The sequence below is a fragment of the Rhinolophus ferrumequinum genome, chromosome 17 (genome assembly GCF_004115265.2).
Source record: "Rhinolophus ferrumequinum isolate MPI-CBG mRhiFer1 chromosome 17, mRhiFer1_v1.p, whole genome shotgun sequence".
NCBI lineage: Eukaryota > Metazoa > Chordata > Mammalia > Chiroptera > Rhinolophidae > Rhinolophus > Rhinolophus ferrumequinum.
This window is the reverse complement of record NC_046300.1, coordinates 26738975-26762525: the sequence shown is the minus strand read 5'-3', so window position 1 is coordinate 26762525 and position 23551 is coordinate 26738975. Positions and strand designations below refer to the sequence as shown.

At 36.0% G+C, this 23551-nt stretch overlaps 1 protein-coding gene across 3 annotated transcripts in view; it reads right to left on the bottom strand.

The window, feature by feature from the left end:
• Positions 1 to 361: 361 nt before the first annotated feature.
• The window catches only part of ZNF385D (zinc finger protein 385D), a 727952-nt gene continuing 704762 nt past the window's right edge, over positions 362 to 23551 (bottom strand). For all 3 annotated transcript variants that reach the window (XM_033133200.1, XM_033133199.1, XM_033133202.1), the window contains 4 exons: positions 16069 to 16299; positions 4500 to 4678; positions 3347 to 3448; positions 362 to 1281 (listed from right to left, as the gene is read on the bottom strand). In XM_033133200.1, the coding sequence (XP_032989091.1) occupies positions 1048 to 1281; positions 3347 to 3448; positions 4500 to 4678; positions 16069 to 16299 (746 nt within the window). In that variant the 3' untranslated portion in view covers positions 362 to 1047. The remainder of the gene's footprint in view (positions 1282 to 3346; positions 3449 to 4499; positions 4679 to 16068; positions 16300 to 23551) is intronic.

The following is a 23551-nucleotide window of genomic DNA, read 5'->3' as shown; positions in this document are numbered from 1 at the left end:
GTTTTTACTGGATATGAACTAACATGAAACATCTTTACTTTGCATTGTCATCCTAGGTTATGATTGTCCCTTATCCATGAAACAGAAGAGTTGTACTGATTTCTTTTTAAACACCCATGATGCATGGTTTTACCTGTTTTTCAGATATAGGTTCATTACAAACACTTCCCTATTTCCAGCAATATTGCTTCAGGTGGGAAAATGCTGCTTTATAAGAAATCATCTTCATTAACATCTCCCCTACCTCTATGCTTGGTCCTGTTCTGTTGTTTGAAGTTAGTCTTGTCTGAGCTGGATAGGAAGGGCAGAACGTGGATACTGGACACCTCCACAACACCGTTGGTTGTTTTTTTGTGTTTTGTTTTTTCTTTTTTGAGTGCTTACTGGCATGAAATAGTTGTTCGTTCTACCTTTTGCAATTCTTTAAAATCTAGTGGCATAGATTGAGACACAGCACTATTATTTTACAAGACATCTACTGTATCTACTTTTGTTGGGATAAATACCCAGTAATTGCTGTCATAACAAGAGGACCAGCACGGGTACTACTATTCACAGTGTTGCTTTTGTTGTGTTTTGTTTTTTTTTTTTTGTTTTTTTTTCTTTCTTCTTTTTTTTTGTGTATGTATTATGTGAATCTACAGGGTAAATTATTATATATACATTGGAACCAGTTAATGCCCTTAGACAATATATAGTTGTCTCATAAAGCAGGAAGGACAATGCAGAGGGAAAGAGGTGCCCAAAAGTACAGTCACAAAGGCTTCAGACGTTCTAGATACCACTACAAGTCAATGCTGGAGATCACTTCTAAAACAATCAATGTTCAAGAGGAATGCTTGAATTTGGAGAAAAGACCACCCCTGCCCTCCCACCCGTAAACCTCCCTCCTTTGTGTTTTTTTTTTTTTTTTAATAATCTTTTAAATTCACTATCAAAAGTCCTGGCTCTTCAGATATACTTTAAACTATAAATAAACACTGCATAGTTCTCTTTTGTTTTGTTTTTTGAAAAATTATTGCAGTTACAGGGACTCCCGTTTGGAATTCAGTAAGGAGCAAACAGCACAGGGGTGTGAGCGGTCCGAATGGGTCCCGGAGCTGGCCGAAGGAGTGCCGGCGGAAGCGCGGAAGTCTGGAACAGGGTTGCTGCGGGGGCAGTTCGAAGACTGAAGGGGGAGTTCACTGCCACGGCCGCAGCGGCTGCAGCAGCTGCCAGCGGGTTTGGTAGGATTCGTGGGGCCAATGGCTTTGAAGGTTCTTTTGAAAATACTAATTTCACCTGCAAGGGAGGAAAGAAAAAAAAAATGAGGAGAACAAAAGTTTGGAGTCCACCCTTAGCATCCAAAATAGTGGGCGGTTTTAAAAATATAGCAGTAAACATTTAAAAATATCAACTTTTACTTGTGAACTGACAATGAAAATACTGGGAAGTGCAGTATGTCTTTCCTTTGGAAAATGCCTGAAAACGGACGACCGACTTAAGATGTTGAAAAACCCTCCAGAAAAATACTCAGCAACCTCATTTTATTTTTATGGAAAAATATACATACTGAAGAAAGTATTCATCTTGAGAAAAAACTAGGAACTTTTTACTCCACCCTTTACACACACACAGGAACTGTCATGGAAATGACATTTTAAAAGAGAGATTCATTAAAGCTGATGGTTACCATTAGGCTACCCAAGTGTGTTTGTTAACTGAGCAGTATAGAGAGGTGCTAATCAAGAAAAAATAAAAATAACAAAATTCCACTTTCAATAAAGAGATAAAGAAAACTTATCTCTCCCAAAGTTTGACACGTTTTGCTTTTTCTTTGGGCAGGTGTTAACATTCTCTCAGTCTTACTCTGCAAAACCAGTTCCTTCTCTGGCTAGTAGGTAGCATCATTAAGATGGCTGTTCTGATGAAGAGAATTTTCCCACTTATAGAGTCAGTGACATAGTGATAGTTAAGGAGGTTTTGGATGCTAATGTTAACACTAACATTAACATGATTTGACTTCTTTGTTTATTTAAGCACCATTCACTTGATTATTCAAAGCTGCATCTATGCTGGTCAGAGACAGCACTCAAGGTTACCACTAGTGCCCTTGAATTCACAGCCTTGCAATGCAGCTAAAATCGTTTCTGTACAAGAGTAAAGTGACTTCATTTGCATAAAAAGGACCGATACTACTAAATTAACTGGGTCAACTCATACGTAGGTCTCATGATAGATGACTGCAGTTTTCCTTTATATTTTCATGTGTTAACAACACACAATAGCACCAATTACAGTTGACCCTTGTAGAACACTGGGGCTTAGGGTGATGACCACCCCTCAGCACAGTAAAAGATATGCATATAACTTTTGTTTTGCCCAAAACTTAACTACAGTTGGCTCTCCACATATGCAGATTCCCAACTGTGTATCAAAAGTATTGGTTGAACCCATGGGTGCAAAACGTACAGATACAGAGGGTCCACTGTATTTATTGAAAACAATCCGCATGTGTGTGGACCTGTATAGTTCAAACCCAAGTTGTTCAACGGTCAACTGTGTTAATCAGATCTATTTTGAAGAAAACGGATTTCAAAATACACAATTTAGCACATACTATAAATCAGTTATCCGTAACTTTCCATTGTGTCCTGGGTGTCTCTGATAAAAGCTATGGTCTATTCAATAAGGGGGGAAAAAAAAGCACATGCTCATAAATATTAATCTAAGACGTCAGGAGGTTCACATTTTCCACCTAAAGTCCTACAAAAATTCCAGGTCAAGACATCAGTATTATGATGTTTACTAATCTGAAAGTTACATTTGGAGTAATAGGAAGAGGGTATTTTCCAGGCATTATGTAGAGATCTTGGGTGAATAATTAAGTAAGCTGTGCCTTTGAGACTGTGTCACACAAAATCCAAAATATTGTTGAGGGTATCAATAATACCAATGCTTTGTCTCTTAAAAATATTAAAAAAGAGATGCAAAAACTTGTTTTCCATTGATGTTCTTTCCTAAAAGTATCTGCTAATGTCAAGACCAGATTTTAGGTGATTAGTTACCTGACTCAGAAGAGTTTGGCTTTTCTCCCTTCCCCATGCTCTGTCATAAATCTGAACCCAACTCAAGAAGATAAGATACTGAGCTGGGGCTAAAGGTGGCAAAACACACAAACAACTTATGAAACCAATAATTCTGCAGGGGTTGGACTCTCAAATCAATTGTTTGTCCTTACTTAAGTACTTCTCATTTATTTCATTTGGTAACTAATAACAAACACAAAATCCCAAACGAACTCAAGTTCAGCAAACTGTGGGGCATTAAAGGCTACTATCTTTTGGGAAGCAAAAATGATACTCACCCCCAGTGGATGTGCTGCCTTCTGTAGTTTGTTGTAAGGACTGTATTTAGGTTTCGGGGGCTTCCCAGCAGCTCTGTCTTTGTGCCTTCTACTGCTAATGTGCTATTAAAAGCCATGAAAAACGACAGCTTTAAAAAACATCATCCCCGAAACCTTCACCAATATTGCTTTAAACTGGGGAAGTATATTAATTATTTCATGCAAGTTTCAGAAAGACAAATATGAAAAAAAAAGCATGCACTTTTGTCCTTGGATTGTGATGTCTTGAAGATATGTACTTTTATGCTCTCAATTTTAGTATATATATTTTTTAACAAATAGAAGGATCTTCTTCCTCCTTATCATTGCATAGATCTCTTTTTCTTAGAAGTTTGCAAAGGACAGCAATATTGAAGGAATTTCATGTGCAGATAAACAAAGATGCCGAGGCAAGCATGTATTTATCTCCATACCAATATTTATCCTCATATTGGTACAGCCAAATGTCAACCTGTAAAATTCTAAACATAAGTAACTAAGGTGCATAAAATCAGTACAAGATAGTATATATGCATGTAAAACACAACACAATATGAGGGCTGGGCCTTCAATTGGCAACGTATAAATGATCTCTTTGGAAGGCTACTGAGAGTAAAAGTGAATGTAACATGATTAGTCATCCCTTCAGCAGGTGGCTGCAGGATTTAGAAATACAATAGAACACCATATAATACATAAACTACATAAAATAAACTACATAAAAAAACTACATAAAATAAAAGAATAGCACAGCATAATGTTAATTGTAGCATGTAAATATCTAAACAAGTAAACATGGAACTTTGCAATTTGAACTGCAAAGAAAATCAACACTTTTCTGTGGGAAACCTGGTAGAAAAAAGACCTGATACCCTTTTTCCTCCCACTCTTCATTTATAAGAATAGTACACATTCACTTCAGATCATTTCTGAAAGGTCTGAGAAGCCATTATGTTATAGTATTTCCTCAGCAACTAAAATAAGCATAAATGAATAAGGACAGTGAATAGAAAGTAAGTGGAGGATGGATGAATGGGTAATGGGAGGAAAAATAGAAAGAAAGGGAATAAAGGAAGCACAGACATCCTGCTCAGAAGGGTGTTCCGTTTTCATTTCTACAATATGTACCACCTACCTGTTTAAGTTGTGTTTCCGAGTTGACATGCACATCACAGATTTCACAGTGAAATGTTTTGTTCTGCAGGCCTGTATTTCCCTTATTAAGTGGTCCTTTACCTTTCACACCTGCCCTAGGAAAGGCTTTGATAGTCCCACTTCCATTCCGGGCTTCTAGCATGGTTTTGTGCTTAGTACCTGCCAGGAATATTTAGAAAAACAGAAAGAAAAAAGAGGGGAAACATCTTAGCTAGCATATACCTTCAATAAACAATACAATAACAAAATGTGATGCCTAGTTTTAGTGCAGTACTTCCAGAGATTATGGTTGAAGTATCTTATGACATGGAAGACTGTAACTGTGTGCTCTCACTACCCTTATATAACATTACTTATTTACTTTTTTATTTTTTTAAATAATAGTGCACATTACAAATAAGCACCATCAGTGCCTTACTCAACTCCAGAGTCCTGAGATGAAATTAAATGGGTGTGACTTAATTTCATTTCCTCTTGATGCTAATAAGACATAAATGATGAAGAGTGATTTAGCTGCTAAAGGTATAGTCGAAAGTGATGTGTAACAAATGTAATCACTTTCAACACAGTATGTTTACAGAAGTGGCACTAATTAAATACCCAGTTTCTAAACAGAATACAAACAAGCTTTCCTGGCTATGTGTTTTAGGTTCTAAGAGGAAAAGTAATAGTATAAAGATTATAATGACTCTGAAAAAAAGCCTATTAGGATAGTCAAGCCCACATTGATTGGCTACGTAATTTCAAATATAAACAAATGACTAAGAAGATGAGGGTAGAATCATAGGCTAGGCAGATACACGACAAATAAATACATCTTTTAAATAAACCAGTAGCATCTTTGGACTGTCTAATACACATGACTAATGTAACTCAACTTATCAACATTTTTCTTTTTAATCACTAAAGTTCATAATGGGAGCTTTCTCTCAAAATTTTGCTCATAATTTCTGTTTTCTTAGAGTTGATAAGTATTCCTCGTTTTTCTCACTTAGTCATGTGGTTTTTTGCTATGAAATTTTCTCTTGTAATCATTTATGTCCTTTCTGCCGTTCTGGTTTTCAAAACATTTTTTTAGTCGTTTTCTCCATCCTAAATTTAGTTATTAGATTTTTATCAGTTCTGCAAGCATAAAAGAAGATTCTTAGCTTATGATTCTTAGACCAGCCTCCCAGAACCACTGAATACTAAGGAGGAAAACATGTTGGAGGGGGCGCTCTAGATCAGTGCCAATCACTTTCATCTTAAATGAGACTCAATGCACACATGAAACAGGCTTATAGCCACATGGGTCTTTCAAAATGATTATAACTTTACTGATTCCAATATAAGAAACACATATTTTTAAAACTTAGATTCCCCACTTTGTATACCATGTTGTTACGTATAGCAATGAAAATATTCATATCTCAACATATTACGACAAGAGGAAAATGTCGACATCTGTGAGAAGACTGTAGGGACTGAAATGTGGAGCCTCAGAACTGCTCTGTGGTGGTGGTTGTGAAGTCTCGCTGAGGTTTGCTCTCACCCACTTACCTGGCAAGAGAGTGATGGAAACGCTTTCTACTCTGTATGAAGATGGCATAAGTGAGAGTAGGTCAAAAGAATGTTCAAAAGAGCAAGATATACCGTGTTTCCCTGAAAATAAGACCTAACCGGAAAATATGTCCTAGCATGAATTTTTTCAGGGTGACATCCACTGAACATAAGCCCTCATGCGTCTTTTGGAGCAAACCTTAATATAAGACACAGCCTTATTTTCGGGGAAACATGATTTATATACACACATATATATGAAATATATACATTGTGTGTGTGTGTGTGTGTGTGTGTGTGTGTGTGTGTGTGTGTGATGGTTGTTCAACCTTCTTTACCCAAACAGATGATTTTATCAAAATATCTTTTTCCATGCAGCTTCTAATTAAAGTGAAAAGCATTCCTGGGGCCGGTTTGGCTTACAAATGCCTAAAAGTAGTCAATCAGAGGCTAATTCTCACACAGACTTCCTTGAGGGACGCTTGATTCACTTTAGTTAATATCTTTGTGATTGGGAGTCGGTGTTTGGTAGGTGGGATCTGAATAGACCAGAAAACTGTTTAACCTATTTAACAATATTTAAGTAGTTTATCCTGCCTGAGAGAAGACAAAATGCCAGATATAGATGATTTGCCTCAGGACTAAGTGTCAGGTGAGTTAGGGGGATGAGAGATGAGAATTCAAAGGATTTGACCCCAATCTAGGGGCTTAGAAACAGTAGGCAACAATTCAAAATTTAAATTCTCCCCATAATATCTTTGGCAAGCTAAGTCTCACCTATGTCATGTGCCCAGGGGAAGAGTAGAAATGGGATATGTGTGAACACTTGAGAAATACACATCTCTCAGAAAATCATTAGATTGTTAGCACCATTATTTCAGCGCAGTCTCTCCACAAAAGACAGCAAAGATAGGAAAATCAAACATACCTACTCATACATGCCTCACATGCAAACACACACACACACACACACACACACACACACACACATACAGTTAGAAATGTGGCAAGATTGTGTGAAAAACCTCAACTCATAGCTTTGATTCAAGGGCTACTATTCATCATAAGTAGAGTGGAACTTTTGTACCATATAACCTCCTCTATTTTGTAGCAGATAAGAAGTCATAATTAAATAGCTATTGGACAGTTTCAAAGATCTTAAAGCTTGAATAAGCTGTAAGAGTAGCTGTAGTTTCTCCAAGTATAGCTAAAATTAAGAGATTATCTATTCTTAATTTTAAAGCATTTACATTTTTGAGAGATCAAATGTGCATTAATGATATAAAAATAGTGGTTATTAAGAGAACTCATACCTATTTTACATTTTAAACATTGCACATATTGTGCAAAATTATTTATCTGCTCACTACTGCTTTATGAGTTAGGTGCTATTATTATACCCATTTTAGAGATAACAAACTGTGACTCAGAAAGGTTAAGTTGTTTGCCTGGCTTATAAAGCAAGTACTACTGGAAGTTCCTCGTAGGTAGACAGAGGATTTCCAACCAAATTCCTACAGCTATGGGGACTTGGCTAGAAGCCTACTAAGAGCTTCTGAGCCAGCTGAATTCCAGTTACACATGAATCTCTCATAGCACCTTTCATTTTCTATTTTGTTAACGCAGTCTTTTCAAAACTTGGATTTTAGTTTGAGTGTTTAAAGTTCCACTCCCACTCCACCCCAGCTTTATTTATTTATTTATTTTTTTGTCTTGCAATGCTTCTTTCTGCTCAGCAGAATACCATGAAACATGATGCTTGATAGAGAGGCTGTGGCTCTGTCATAGACAATTTGATCACATCTTTGATCACCTCTGGTTCAACGTGGTGTAAACATCTTACGAGGCTCTTGCCTTCCTCTGTGGTTGCACAGCAGGTAAATCATAAGTTTGCTTTTCTATTTTATTCCTTCTTCCTCGGGACAGAATCTGCAAGAAGCTAAATGGACTATTTTCTTCTTATCACTTTTAAAAGATTGACATTGACCTTCATTCCATGCTTCATGGTTCCTGAAATGTGAAACCATACGCCAACCATGGTTTTAATTCAGCAAACCATAATGCTTCAAGAAATACTGTTTACTTTTCTAAATATTTGCTTTTGATGACCTTGGTCCAGATAGCTATTTATCTAATATCTGCAAAAATCAAAGTAATATGTAGGGAGTGGTGAAAAGAGGCTAGGTTAGCCTCTTTTCCTTTTATTTCCCATCATCTTTACAACTTCCCTTGTTAGATGGATCTTAAGTTAGGTACAAAGAAAAGCAGGTAAGCAAGAAAATTGGCAAATTACTTTGAAAAATAAAATAAACCATTCCTTAGGTCATCAGAAAAATTGAGAAACATTTTTTTAAAAATGAAAAAAAATCATAATTCCACCAAGGCAAGGTATCAAAATATTAATAGTAGTTATAATGTTCCAGTCTTTTATTTCTCTTTGCATATTTTTAAAAAGTTTGGATAACTTAAAGTGACTTTGTATAGGAAATCCCATGGAATTACATATACACTTAGAAATATACATGAATATTTAATGACAGCACAGGCTTACAATATATAGATGTGGTATATTTAACCATGTGTTTAATATTAGACATTTGTATTGTTTCCTTTTTCTTCCTATATAATTAGGTTATAATGAACATCCCACTTGTTAAATCTTTTATCCCATATTTGGTTGTTTCCTTAGGATAGATTTTCATAAGGGGTATTATAGGGACAAGAATATGACTATTTTTAAGTCGCTTGATTTAAGCTGCCAAACTACTTGCTAAACATTACAGAGGAATTCATTTTATAGGGAAATGTATCCTGGTACAGTCTGCAAAATTTGCCCCTCTATAAAATAAATTTCAACACCTCAAAATTCAATTTTCCTGATGCCTATAAAATGACATTTAGTAGTATTAGACAGGACTCTTAACAAACCCATGCAACTGCCAGCAGTTATTTAATTACCTTCTCATTGACAAGGATGATTCAGCTTACAGACAAAGGGGCAGGAAAGTGGTCAGTCTCCATACAAATAGCAAAGTACAAAGGTGTTTTTTTGATGTGCTTATTTATGACATTTGGTACAATGGCATTATATTCCAACTCTGGTGTGCCCTAAGGAAGAAGAGTTCTCTTGAATCTATACACCTGAACTGTATAATTGGCATCAAAAGCCTCCATGTTATATTTCTTTTTATCCCCCAAATGTCAAATTAACCTTAGTACCCTGACCTCCTATATAATATGTATTGTTCATGTTAATCATATTTGCATTTTGTCTTAGAGATAAAAACTTCATCAGCATATCAACAAACATTAAGCACCCAAAACAACATCTATGATATCAGGTAACCAAGTAATGCCCCAAAGGAGTAAAAAATATTGTATTATTTCTGTTAACTTTCTGGTTGAAAGTAATTTGCTGATTCCACCAGTAATATATTTAAAGTCCAATTTGCAGAGGTGAAAAAAGAGACAAAGAAGACAAGAAATCTAAAATAGAGGAAAAGAGAAGTTTGCTTTTAGCATTGGAAATGGCCCCAGATGAAGAGCTATGAAGTTGAGATGGGATGGGAGACAAGCCACACAGAGCACTGCCAGTAGGATGGACTTGGTGAACAAAAGAACCCCAGGAAAGAACTCTGTAGGCTCAGGGACCCAATGGGCACAGCACAGGCTGTGTCTGATGGGAGATAAACACATGGGATTGAAATAGCAGTAACCTCTGAAATGCCAGCATGTGAGGAGAACTGCCAGGCAGCCAGGAAGCCTCTTTTACCCATAATAACTAACTACAGGGAACACCAAGGCTTTCCTGTACCTCTTTCGACAAGTATTAACACTCTTTATGCACATACGTCTCATCTTCTTAAAACAAGGCCCTAAGCACCTGGGAAAATGCCACATTGCTTTTATCTCCACTACCCAAAAGAGCCTAGCAAAAAGGTCTTCACATAATAAACACTAAACAATCAATAAATGGACAAATTAGACACACTTCCATAGTATGACAGAACAGATATAAAGCTGTCTTAGTGATTTATAAAAGCTGGGTTTTTATTTACTTTTTGTGTAAATTAGGTTTATCTTTAATTTTTAAAATTATTTTTGATGAAAGTAAAACATGCTCTTAGTAGAAAATTCAAAGAGCATTTAAAGTGAAAAGCAAAAGCCTGTCCACCTCTCACCTTCAAGCTGCATGTCCTCAGTAGTGACACCTTTTCAGATGTAAATTTCCTGATATATTCTAAACATCAATCAATGACTGTGTATTAGACATGAGTAGAAAAAATAATATTGGTCGAACAGTCCACCAGGTTTGCACATGAAACCACTTTTCAGAAGAACAGTCATATAAAAGTACAAAGCAAGAAAAGTCACCTTGACTCTACTCTCCAGTCACTCCGATGTCACTAACCCTGAGTGTTCACAGGTCTGAAAAAATTCTTCTTATTCGGTCATATACAACATATCACAATCCTCCAAACAGTATTTATGAATTATAGCGCTAGTACACTGATAGAAACTTCTGTGGTAACGGAAATGTTCCCTTTCTGTACAGTCCACTATGGTGGCCATTAGTTATATGTGGCTCTTGAACACTTGAAATGAGGCTACTGCAACCTTGAAACTGAATTTGTAATTAATTTAAATTGAATAGTCACCTGAGGAGGCTGGTGGTTACCATACTAGATAGTATAACTCTAATATTCAAATATGCCTTACCCGGGCATGTGGGAAACAGGAAGTATGAGGCTGAATTTTCTTTTTTTTTTAATCATCTTAAAGAAGACATAATAGTAGAATTGTGATAGGAGAGTCTCTATCTTTATTTTTAATCAAACGGAAGTCTTACCATTATCATAGAAAATGCTGAACAAGAGTGGAAGATATCTTTGAGCCTTAATAATAATAAGGATCTGAACACTGGTCGCTGCAGCTGACTGGCTGAAATGAGTTTTTCACTTGAAACATGAAATGGCAGATCTCCTGATGCAACATGTCTTAACATAGTCTATTCCTGAATAGAGAGGAGCAAACTAGACATGGGCTTCTTGAAGGCAACTCCCAAGTTTTGTTCAGATTTGTATTGTCAGTGCCCAACACATAATAGATGATCAGTGAAGATTAGCTGAAGTATTAGATATTAATAAAATTCAACAAACGAGTATTTGTAGAGAGAGCTGTGAGCTCAGGTTCTGGAACAGTGTAAGTCAGAATGTGCTCTCATTAGCTGTGGGGTTTAGATTTCCCTTTGCCTCAATGTCCTTGGCTATAAAAAAGGAAATCATCTGCTCCATTGAAATGTTGTATTAAATGCATTTATTGTTTTAAGGACTCAGTAAATTTTAGTCAATTTTATCCTTCTTCACAATATTGTTCTTGTTTGCAAAAATTTAGAAATCTCTAAGTGTTGTAAAATTTAGTAAAGGTCATTCTTTGATAACTGTCATTTCTGTATATTAAAATTAATGAGGGATAGGATAAGCTTTGTCTAGGGACAGAAAAGTTGGAATGAGCTTAGTGGAAACTATCCAATGTTACCACGTCAAGTCAATACCAGAAAAATCTGCCTAAATTAGTAATGAATGTTAACTAAAAACATTTCAAAGTTTTTGTTTATTATTCCCCCATTATATAGAGAAACATCATCAAAATTAGCTAAGCAAAGCATTACCTAATAGGATGTTTTGGAGGATTTTTTTAAAACAAAAAGACAAAACATATCTTTTGTAATGTCTGTGTCTATAACATACAATAAAAGAGGACTTTCAGATCTCTTAGAAAGAGTACGTTCTCCTAAGAAGTTTTCAGCACGCTTACGCTGTTTTTGGAATCCTGTTATTAAACTCAGGAGAGCTACTTCTCTTCCCAAATTCTAAAAATGCAAAGTAGGAATGCCTGTATTCAAATCCTGTATTCTAATGTTACGGAATATAAGTCAATTAACTGCATCTTTGAATGGTTACACATTTGTGGGGGAAAAAAAAGAGAGAGAGAGAGGGAGAAAGAAAATGAGATACAATTCATCTCTGAATAATGATAGCAGCAGCTGTGGTTTTACTAATAATTATGCCACCATATTTGATCCTTAAAGTGTGCCATATGGCCTCTTAACTCTATGAGTGAGAGAGAGCGAGAGCGAGAGCGAGAGAGAGAGAAATGCCCAAAGAGGACAACTGACTCACCCAGATTCACATAGAAAAGCTTTCTGTAGATGTGAGGTAAAAACTAGGTCTGATCACTTCTAGTCCATTCTAGTTCATTCTACTGAACAATACCACAAGCAGTGTTTAAGGGAAGTTGTATTCCCAAAATTTATTTATGATTAAGAATGCATTTTCCAAGGTTAAAAGGAAAACGTGTTTTGAAAGGTCATTAGCTTCCCATGAGCAGACCATGAATGCATAATTTAACTCAGTGCTACAGGCCTTATTTTTTATATATATATATATATATATATATATATATATATATATATATATATATATATAATGTGTTTCTAAAGGGGGAAAAATACTTTGAATTATAATTTGGATGCAAATAACACATCTCCCCATCCTGCATCCTGGTTACTTCTGATCAGAATTGGCATTTGAACCTAGTTCCCTGGAAAACACAGTCCAATCTTAATAGCGGTTTTCTAATATGTATCTGGCTTAGAAGAAAGCAGAGAAGTCCTTTAGAGTTATATTGGAGGGGTGGGGGTAAGTGTCGGGGGCAGTAAGGGTGGTCTGTTCTGAGTGCAGGTCATAAGGGCATGCACAACAGAGAACTAGAAAACAAATTAAATGGCTTTAAAAAGGTAATGTGTTTTCCACTAGCTGGCAACTCTAAATGTCAGTGACAAAGGACTGCTCCCTAAAAATATTTTGTTGGTCTATATTCTAAATAACTGATGTGGCTGTTGTAAGGATTTCATATAGGTTAAATTAGCACATTTTATTACTTATCCCATAATACAAATCATATGAAACGTGGGCATTAATTTGTAGAACTCTCCATTATACAGTCAGCCCCTGACATACATGAATGTGGCTATAAGCTTTTGTTTCATTAGTAAGTTCCTAACATTTCAAAATCCTTTGAGCCTACAAAGGCTGCAGTTCATGCATTCAACCCCTGTGGTACTATATATTTTTTTAATGCAAACAATAGATTATTAAAAAAAGCAATGGTAGCACAGTGATTGTGAAGATGAACAAACAATATTTGAATTCATTCAGTTCTGTCATTTTATGTGAACACTGGAAGTTTTTATGTTTAAAACGTGAAACAGTGTGAGCCGTGTGGTGTATGGGTTTGGTTTGGTGAGCTCCAGTTGCCCCTGTTGGTAACTGGCTACATGATGCACCCTTCCCTGACTGTCTTCCCTTCCTTTTCCCACACCACTAACTGGTTTCCTTCATGTCCCCTAAGAGCTATTTGCCCTCAAATCTTTATCTCAGAGTCTGCTTCTGATGGCTCCTAAACTAATCCTGCAACTACTATTCCTATTTGTGACAGGACAGTGAGCATGATCTAGAACCTCTTTCCTTTACACACACCCCATGGGTGTCCCCATACCAGACCCTAGGGGACAGATGCAGGCCGCCAGTGCACACGTGGCAGCATCTGGATATAGGAAGGACTGCATTCACCTTCATCTACACTGAGAGGAAGTCCCAGACCCGACAAGCCTCCCAACACTGCTGCAGTTACACATACCACAACTGAACCTGGAGCTCAAAAATGGTGCACGAAGAGGGTCCAGGATACCCTGCTTGTATATCTTTTCTTCCTCCTTTGTCATCTCCAGTTCTGGCACAGTTGGCTCATGCAAGTCTAGGGTGAAGCCTAAAATGAGCTGGACCCCTGGGCCCTGGAAAAAGATCTCTGACACAGGAAGGCAAATACAGGGATAAGGAAACCCATGCAACAGCTTTGAGGGAAGGGAAGTGGATGCAGTCCCCTGATTAACTGAAGGGTTGAAAGGGACACCCCTATAAAGGGATTCAAGTAAATAAGGGTGACAACCCCATTTACCAACAAACTATCAGATGAGATGGTTATAGTATTTTCAGCTCTGACTATACAACATTTGTGAATTTTTAAAAAAGTTTCCAAACACTATAGCTTCCCAGGTCCTGGATATATAATAAAAAAGAATTCCTGGATAGAGGAAATATATATTTATATATAGAAATGTATATTTATATTTAAAATGTATTTAAATAAATGTAAATATATTTATATAATATATGGATATAGTTTATATTCATATAAAATATGAATATATACATTTTTTAAAGCATCATGGGTGAATATGTTTTTTAAAGCTCCATGGGTAATTCTGACACACAAAGCAGAGATGAAGACCATAGACTTCTAATACGAAAAATGTTGACGTGACGTGATATAATCAAGTAAGTAATTCCTCTTTGCTTCTTAATTAGATGTTTCTGACAATAATTCAGGAAGGCTATCCAAATTATTAATAATTAACTCTAACCTCAAAGCATATGGTCTGTGCCTTTCCCCACCCCCCATGAATGTGTTTCTCAGTCACTATGCAAAAAGATCAAGAATTCTTGAGAAATAAATGGACTTTCAGTGATGTTTATGCTCTCCCAATTATCTTACATCCGGGAAGAATGTATTTGTATGAGTAAACACGAGAGGGATCTGCATGGTATAGATTCTGACTTGGGGCCAGATGCTTATCTGTGTTTCTCAGCCCCTGAACTCATGACCTCTCGCTGACTATAACAAACGTTGTGTGTAGGAGGAAGGCATGTGCTGAAGGGATTGTTCTCCATCTGCAATTACTCCCTTAGAGTCTTGAAGTCAATACCTGAACATTACTAGTGCAGCACAATGATTGGTCAATGATTCAGTCAACATACAGCTGCAATGTTCACTTAGGATATAATTCACAAATGATTCTTTTACTATTGTAACTGCTGACAGAGTCCTGGCAATGAACCCAGTCTTTTAGAGAAAAGCTGATCTTGGGCCAAAGGGCTGGCTAAAATCTCAGGCAGGACATAAACAAACAAAACAAACAAACAAACTATTATTTATCTCTCTTTCTCTCTACATCTATATCTATCTATAGATATACATATATATTTCTATAGATACAGATATAGATATAGATACAAATATATATATATATTTCTATAGATATAGATATACATATAGATATACAGATAGATGGATAGATAGATAAGTATAGATTTAAATATATATAATATCTTGATATAGAACAGGTGGATGAACTCAAAATATATTGGGAAAGCGTTTCATCCTTGCTTATCAGTATTTTCTTTTATGCTATATTAAAATTTAGTGTTTACAGTAGCAAGACCTGGGTTTGAATCATGGCTCAGTCACTTAAGTTACCATGTGCTTTCTCTGAGCCCCAATCAAATAAGAGGGATAGTACCTTGAGGTTGTCAGAAAGAGTAAATAAATTATTACATGTAAAGATCATGCCTCAATGACTGCCCATAACAAGCACTTTCTTGGGTTTAATTGTCCAGGTCATAGAGATCTACCCCAAACAATATTAGTTGCCATACAAAATGCAATAAGGAGGTTTTAACCAAAAATACATGGAGTCACGCAACCAAATTTTGCAACTATATTATTGGTACAACTTTAGAAAACTTCGTTTAGAAGCAAATGCATGGAAGTACTTAGCAATCTAAAAATCAAATAAATGCAAAACTTAGAATTATATTTTATTTTATCTTCTAATGTTTAATACACATCAACAGACACACACACACATACACACACACACACACACACACACACACACACACAACCCAGCACAGGCACTCTGGAAATCCTCCCTTACCCCATGTAAATGATACTTTGCATGTCATTTTTATTTTTCAATGGTTAATGAATCCCATGTAAAAATCGCCAGTTTTTGCCACCTCTTTGTCCCCTGATGCAAAAGATCTAATCTATTCAGAGGAAGATAATTGCAGAGCTGTTGAGACAGAAAAGAAATTGCTGCATCTCACCACTGTTGTGTGCCTCCAGCTGCGAGGCAGAGTTGACAGCAACCTTGCATAGTGAACAGTAAAGAAGCCGTTTTGCCTTTTCTTCCTCAGTTTCCGTGGAAGGACACGAGCTATTGCCACTGGCTGTCGTGGGGCTTTTGTCCACTTTAGAGGTGATCTCAGTTGTCATAATGCTGCTTTTGCGAATTTCCACCGAGGTTGTTGATATTGCTGGTGTCCCTGTGGTACTGTCTGCATTCAAAAATCACATAGGAAAAAAGAGGGAAAAACAGTGGTATTAGCTTTCCCTATTTGGACATGCATCACTAATAATACAATATGCTAATAACGTTAAGAGTAGGTAGCAATTGCTGCTTGTCAACTGTGAATCAATCACTTCAGGAGGAAATTTATATAGATGACCACATGTAGTTTCATATATTGATATAAAACACTCAGACCATACTTGAAAACATATAAATACACTTTACATTTTTTTCTATGGGGTAAATAAATATATCCAAAACTTTCTCTTGTTAATATATGGCCTTAGTAAAATAATCTTTACAATGTATTATACTTTGTATACATATATTTCTACACAGATGACTTTTAAAATAATAAATTAGAGGATAAATACTTTTAAGATTTTTTTTTTATTTACTACTTGTCTTTCTATTTTCCTTCTACATTTCTTTAATTTAAAAAAAGAAAAAGTACTGATCCTTTTGTACATGCTTGTGCAAAAGAAAGAAGACTGGAATCCTGATGATATATCGCTTTGTCCAGATCAATAGTTTAGAAAATCATGGCCCTATTTACAGAGTTGTATATTCAAAACCAGGTACAAAAATCATCAATATACAAATAAAAGATATTCTAGTTTGGCATATTTATTAAATGCATATTCTATACCAGACTGTGTTCTGGGAGTTTGTGCCATAGTATTCAATGGCCACTCCTTACAAGGAATTCACAGACTGGTCCCACCATGTTAATGTCAAATGGTTGTAAGAGCTCGATGACCAGGAAAGTGTTGATACATTATAACCCTACAACCCTCTGGCTCCAAAGTTCGGATGTAAATCTGAAGCGAAACTACCTTGTCCTAACTTCACTTAGGTAGACACAGCTCTCATTTCAAATATGCCAATTACCGTGATGTTAGTAATGTTTACATGTCCAACGACAAACTGTAAATGAGCTCTGTGCTCATATCCATTCTACTCTTCTACTACTTATCCTGACTCCTGGCTAGATGGTTCTTAACCTCCTATTGACAATATGCATATGCTGTTTGTCCAGCTACAGCTGTTCTTACAAGTGTTTCTCATTCCACATGCTGCTGTGGTCACTACCTAATGCCACACTGAAAAGTCCATGATAAATGGATTGGGTGGTGACAATCAAGGACTATAGTCTGCCTTCAATGAAATGTTGTCCTTATAAACACTTACTTCTTGTAAAGCTCATACTACCAAGAGTTGATTACAGTTATAGGATGCCTTTTAACTTGGATATCCTCTTTGATCCTGATATAGAGGTGGAAATATAGGAGAGATTGATTATGGCTTCTTTCCCAAATATGGCGTCAGAAACACTAGTCAATAAGAAGAGAAATGAAGTCTGTGATGAGGGCTGTTACATAAACTGTTCATCTGGATCTTATTTCCTTTGCCTGACACTTCACACTCTTTTAATCACTTCTTTTAGCTTCTAAGATCATCAAGTAAGTTTCCTTCCTTCAATGCCACGGAGAGTCTCTGCCAACGATGTTAAAAAAACACACACACAAACAAACAAAAAAAACAGACTCTCATGGCTAGAGGAAAATAAATAAAATTACTGTAACACCAATTTTTCCATCAAAATTCATTTATTCCTTTGAACACTGAGAGGTCCATTTCTTGATTAGTTTTTACTTGTCTAATAAGGTACCTGATTAAAACTGAAATATCAGGTAATAGCCATAAAATATTTCTGAGAAGCTAGATATGGCCTAAAACACAATGACTACTTTAAGATAGTGTACTAGCTGTTCATTACGCCTAACAAACCAGAAATGATTTTTTAAAAGCATGTGTATATATCTGTGAATAAATAACAAACGGCTAGTTAATTTGCTAAGCATTTTATACACATAATTTCATTTAACCGTCACACAAACTTGTGCAAATGAGGAAATTCCAGAATTTAAGGAAATTTCTCAAGGTCACACAAGTATTATGTGGTGAGCCAGGGAAAAGTGCTCCATGGAACGAAGAAATTAGGGATTTTGAAAAACAAAATATGAATGATACCATTGGCCATGATAGTGACTCACCACAGTCAGGTCACAAACACCAGTGGGCTAAAACCATTAAATTTTTCTTGTTATCAGCTCTTTGTGGAGTGACAACTGTAAATATAGAGATATTAGCATGGCCACATGCTGGAGCTAGAATGTGATAGTGTGGGTATTATTACATTTAAATCTAAATAAAGATATTCCTCGTAATACCCTACTTCTAACGAATTTTCCTCTGAGTTGGTCATGTTTATTTTGTCTTGACCTGACTGTACATCGCAATCCTAAACCAACTTCCCTATTGACAGTGACATTCATAACAAAAGTACAGACTAAAGAAAACCACGAATCTTCCAATCCTTGTGACAGCTGCATTAGTGTCTTTCCTAACGCCAGAGGATAATGTGCATTTATACCAAAGATGCCATGAGATTAGAGATACCAGATTCTCTATGCCTAGGGCTTAGTGAAGTATTAACATTTCTTAATGCAAGTCCCTTGCATGAGACAGACTTAGGGGAATTAGCATCAAAATGCTTAACTTCCAACGTTTCTACTTTGTTGCATCCTTTAGACAACATAGCTGAGCACAGATCTGTTATTGTCATTTGCAATAAACCTGGAAGTAATGCAACCAGTTATATTTTTTATCTTAAATTTAATACATAGATCTTGAGTCCATAAGGGTAGGGTTACTATCAATTTGTAACCAGACATGGATTTTTCACTTACATTTCATTTATAAGTAGTGAAGAGGACTTCTTAAAATAATTTTAAAAAATAAGGTAAATATGTTTTAAGATTAAGCCATATGCAAAGAGAACCAAAACTGTTTTATAAATTCATTAAAAATGATATATAGCAGAGATTTTCTTTAATATGATATATTAAATTACCAATTATATATAATTCTTATTCATTCATTAAAATTGAATCTTAAATCAGTCATCATGTTAAAAGCATATACTCAATATGATGGGATGCGAATTACCTCTGTGATCTTCCTCCCCCAAACTCTTAACTCCTATATTACCATGAGAAAAGCAAAAAACAAACCTAAACTTAAAGACATTCTACAAAATTCCTGCCCAATAGTCCTCAAAACTGTCAAGATCAACAAAACAAGGAAGTCTGAGAAACTGTCACAGACCAGAAGAGTTTAAGTTGACATGATGACTAAACATAATGTGGTCTTCTGGTTGGGATTCTGGGGCAAAAAAGAAAAAAGAAAAAAAAAGTACATTACATAAAAACTTAAGAAATTTGAATAGAGTATGGACTTTAGTTAATAATGTATCAATATTGGTTCATTAGTTTTGGCAAATGTACCCTAGGAATGCAACATGTTGAAAATAAGGGAAACTGGGTACAGTTGTACAGGAACCCTCTGTAATAAATATTCTTGCAACTTTTCTGCAAATCTATTCTAAAATTAAAAGTTCATTAACACTAAAAAATAGAATTATAATCAGTCAACTAATACTGCATCATTTTACTTACTTTGTAGAATCATAGTCAGAAGGGATCTTAGAACACAGACAGAAGCTATAGTATAGTTTTCTTGGTTTTTAGATTAAGAAATTTCAGTAAATCTGTCAAGGTCATATAGTGCTCTAGGGGAGAAACTGGGACTTGACATTGCATCTCCCAATTTCGAATCCCATGCTTCTTATCCTACACTGCAATGACTTATGTGTTTTAACTTCATTCCATCAGCATTTATTAAGCAGCTATTTTATGCTAGTTTTTATATTAAACTAAGAATGACAAAGCCAATAAATATCCATCATATACTAAAGTGCTTTATGATACATCCCATAAGGACTTGAAATAATAATAATAAACTTAATCCTTAATAAGTTTTATTCATTGCTATATCCTTGCATTTTTACTTGGCATGAAAAAGGCACTCAATATATATGTATTGAATGAATGAATGAATGAATAGAAGAACAATTACAGATAATGATTGTGGAAGCAGTTTTAAAGCATTTATAAGTACTAACTCATTCAATCCTCATGAAAACCTAAGAGGGGCATACCATTTTTATCCCCACCTAGAGAAGAAATTAAGGTATAGAGAGATTTGTGAACTTGCCCAAACCCAGAACTTCTAGCTGTAGCTCAATGATTTGATCTCAGTCTGACTCAGAAGCACATGATCTTCATTTATTTTTTCTTGCTAAAATTTTTGTTTTTTCATGAAAGAATTGACTACCTCCCCTTCAGTTCATTCACATTGGTTATGATTTATTATTCATGTTTGAAGATAGCATCCTAAAAATTTGACTTTAAAAGAGACTACACATGGCCTAAGCCACAGTCGATCATGTATGTACAATCATCTGTTTTTATGCTAAAATATTAAGTTGCTGGAATCCATTTAGGAATAGGGGAGAAAAGAAAAACCTACCACTCCCAAATAACCTTTTGAGCAAATGGTAAGAGTAAACCACAGACCTTCCTTACTGCATCTTTTTCTTTCTTTCTTTCTTTTTTTTCACTTTAAAGATGAACACTAGAATAATAATTCACTTTTCTTAATATTTCCCAAAGGCAAATTCAAATTTCTTTGCACTATGCAACGAATGACCCTTTAGGAACAATACATGTGAGAGGGAGCTAAAAATAATGGGTGCAGTTCAGTGGGAAAAGAAAGGTTTGAGATGATTTGGGTTTGCATTTCTGTGCTGTTTACCAGTGCCCAGCAGCAAATATTCATTATTGTAACTGTCACAATTTGGCTTTGGCATCAAAACAGACTGCTAATACTTTGTGGAATGAGGATTTAGTGGAGAATGAAAGGCAACTTGACAGTACTCAGAGTGGCCCATTTGTGGTTCTCATCCTTGTATAAAAATACTGTAGATATAAAAAATCCACAAAGCATAAGAAAAGATTCCCAAAAATACCAACAATTTGAATTCCAGATAATAAAAAAGAGCAGGCAAATGACATGGTCTGGGTGAAAAATTTGTTCTCCTAGATACAGACCTCATAACCCAAGTGGGAGAAGCAGAGCTGAGTTATTTAAGTTTTCTCCTAGGTAACAGGAATTAATATTATGACCCAGAGATGCTCATCATGTTTTCCTGTAAATTGAAGACTCAGAATTATATACTATTTATTTCTTTCTTCCCTGTGTGAATTTGTCTCACACAGTCTTGCTAGCGAGTAGAACAGCTGCTTCCTCTTAAATATGCTGACACTCTGAAGTATAAAAGGGTGCTTCATGACCAAAAAAAAAAAGAAAACCCAAAAAACAAGTTTTTAGAAATTATTACTGGTGTTTTTTTCCCATGGATTTTATTTAATTTAACCAATGTTTATTGAGCACAATATCCCACTCTTAGACCCAGGCAGGTACAGTCCTTGCATTGAACTCTGTACTTTAGAGGATTCCACATATCACAAGCCAGTGAAATAAAAGTCTGTTTTGTGTCTTTTGATTTTGTAAAAGAGTTTGCGTATCTTGTAGAGAGTGATAACCCATTGAGTGAATGGGAAATGTAGAAAAGGAAGTGAGAGCTGAACCGGGTGCCCCAAAGTTCAGAATATAGAGTCTGAGAGTTCACAAGCTTGTGTGTCTATATCTTTATGATTGTGTGTGTGTCTATGTGTGTCTGAGAGTGTGTATATACCACGTGTGTGTGCATGTGTGACTAGGTGTGCTGAGAGGAGGGAGGAGATCATAGCCTCTGTACGAAACCGGAGAAGGAGATTGGTTTGTTTAAACTTGACTACCTCAAATCACTAAAATATATGTTTAAGCAAAGGTCCCCCCAAAACATTCACTCTCTCCCCTCTGCTATGATGGTATAGGGAGGGCTTCAAACTGCCTGGAAATTCTGAATCCACAAAATGAGGTTGGGAAGAAAGAATACCTTCTCCAGCAGGCTACCTGATGTAGGTGGGTCCAGTCATCACCCAATGTCCTGACTTTGGGAACAGCTTCTGTCCTGTCTCTGCAGATCTGTGGTACCACTTGGTAGGACTCAGGAGACTAGATTCCTTATCCTCCAGGTCACAAGGGCCATCCCCAGGCTGTGGGGCTCCTAGGTGAAGCTTGAGCTATAACGTGTAAATATTTAGCTGTATGGCATATGATCTCAATTTGTAGTCTTGTCTTGGCCCTGAAACTTTTGGGGTGGGATTGATTGAACTCTCATGTGTCAGATCCTGTACTGATCTCTGGAGGTGAAGAAATAAACATGATGTAGTTTGTATACTAAAAAGTGGTAGGGCTCTAACATAAAGACAGTGAAAGGAACCTGTATTTGCTCTCTTCGAGAAGGGTGAAGAGGACATAGCATCACTAGAAAACATCAGAAAAATAGGTTGTACTGCAAACTGATTTATCACACTTCTAATACTTTGCGCCATGCAAAGTCATCCACTGTACTTCTATAATCAAGTGGAATATTCTGTCCTATACTAAAGAGCACACAAAAGTAGTACATTATACCACCCTAAGCAGTTCCTGTCATTTTAGACATACAGGTCCACTTTTACCAGATGCTTTGATGATTATTTTGATAAAGCCAAAAAGTTTTATGTCAAATTTCCAAATTTTAAATTTTTAGCAAGTGTGTGTGTGTGTGTGTGTGTGTGTGTGTGTGTGTGTGCAGACTTAGGTTGTCCCTCAAAAGGCAAGGTTTCTATTTTAAGGAGAGATACACTGATGACAGCTAGTCTTTTTTAACCAGATAATTTGCCCTCGTTCCTTTCTTTCAAGTTCACAGGAAGAGTGTCATTCCAGGGCAGAAGATGTGGTATGTTTCGTCAGCTATGTGTAAGGTTCATAACTTAATACCCCGGTGATATTCTTGGTTGGTAACAGTTACCTCAGCAGTCTCTGATGTCTTATCACATTGGAGCCTTACAAGTAGTTTCGGAAAGTCAATGGGGATTTTATTCCCTATTTCTATAGTATAATACACACACACACACACACACACACCAGGGGTGCAAAAAACAATGTATTCACATTTAAGATATGTTATTATATCTATGCTCAACCAGTAGTTCACCATATTCAGAAGTGTCGGGATGCTGATGGTAACCGCTTTGAGCACATCTTTTAATTGCAGAAGTCAAACGTGACTTGTATTCATCTTTTGTTATAAGTATATATTGAATATTACAATTAATACAGTTTTTTTCCTTCTTAACATACGTATACATTTTTTTGGCACCCTCTGTATGTATGTACACACA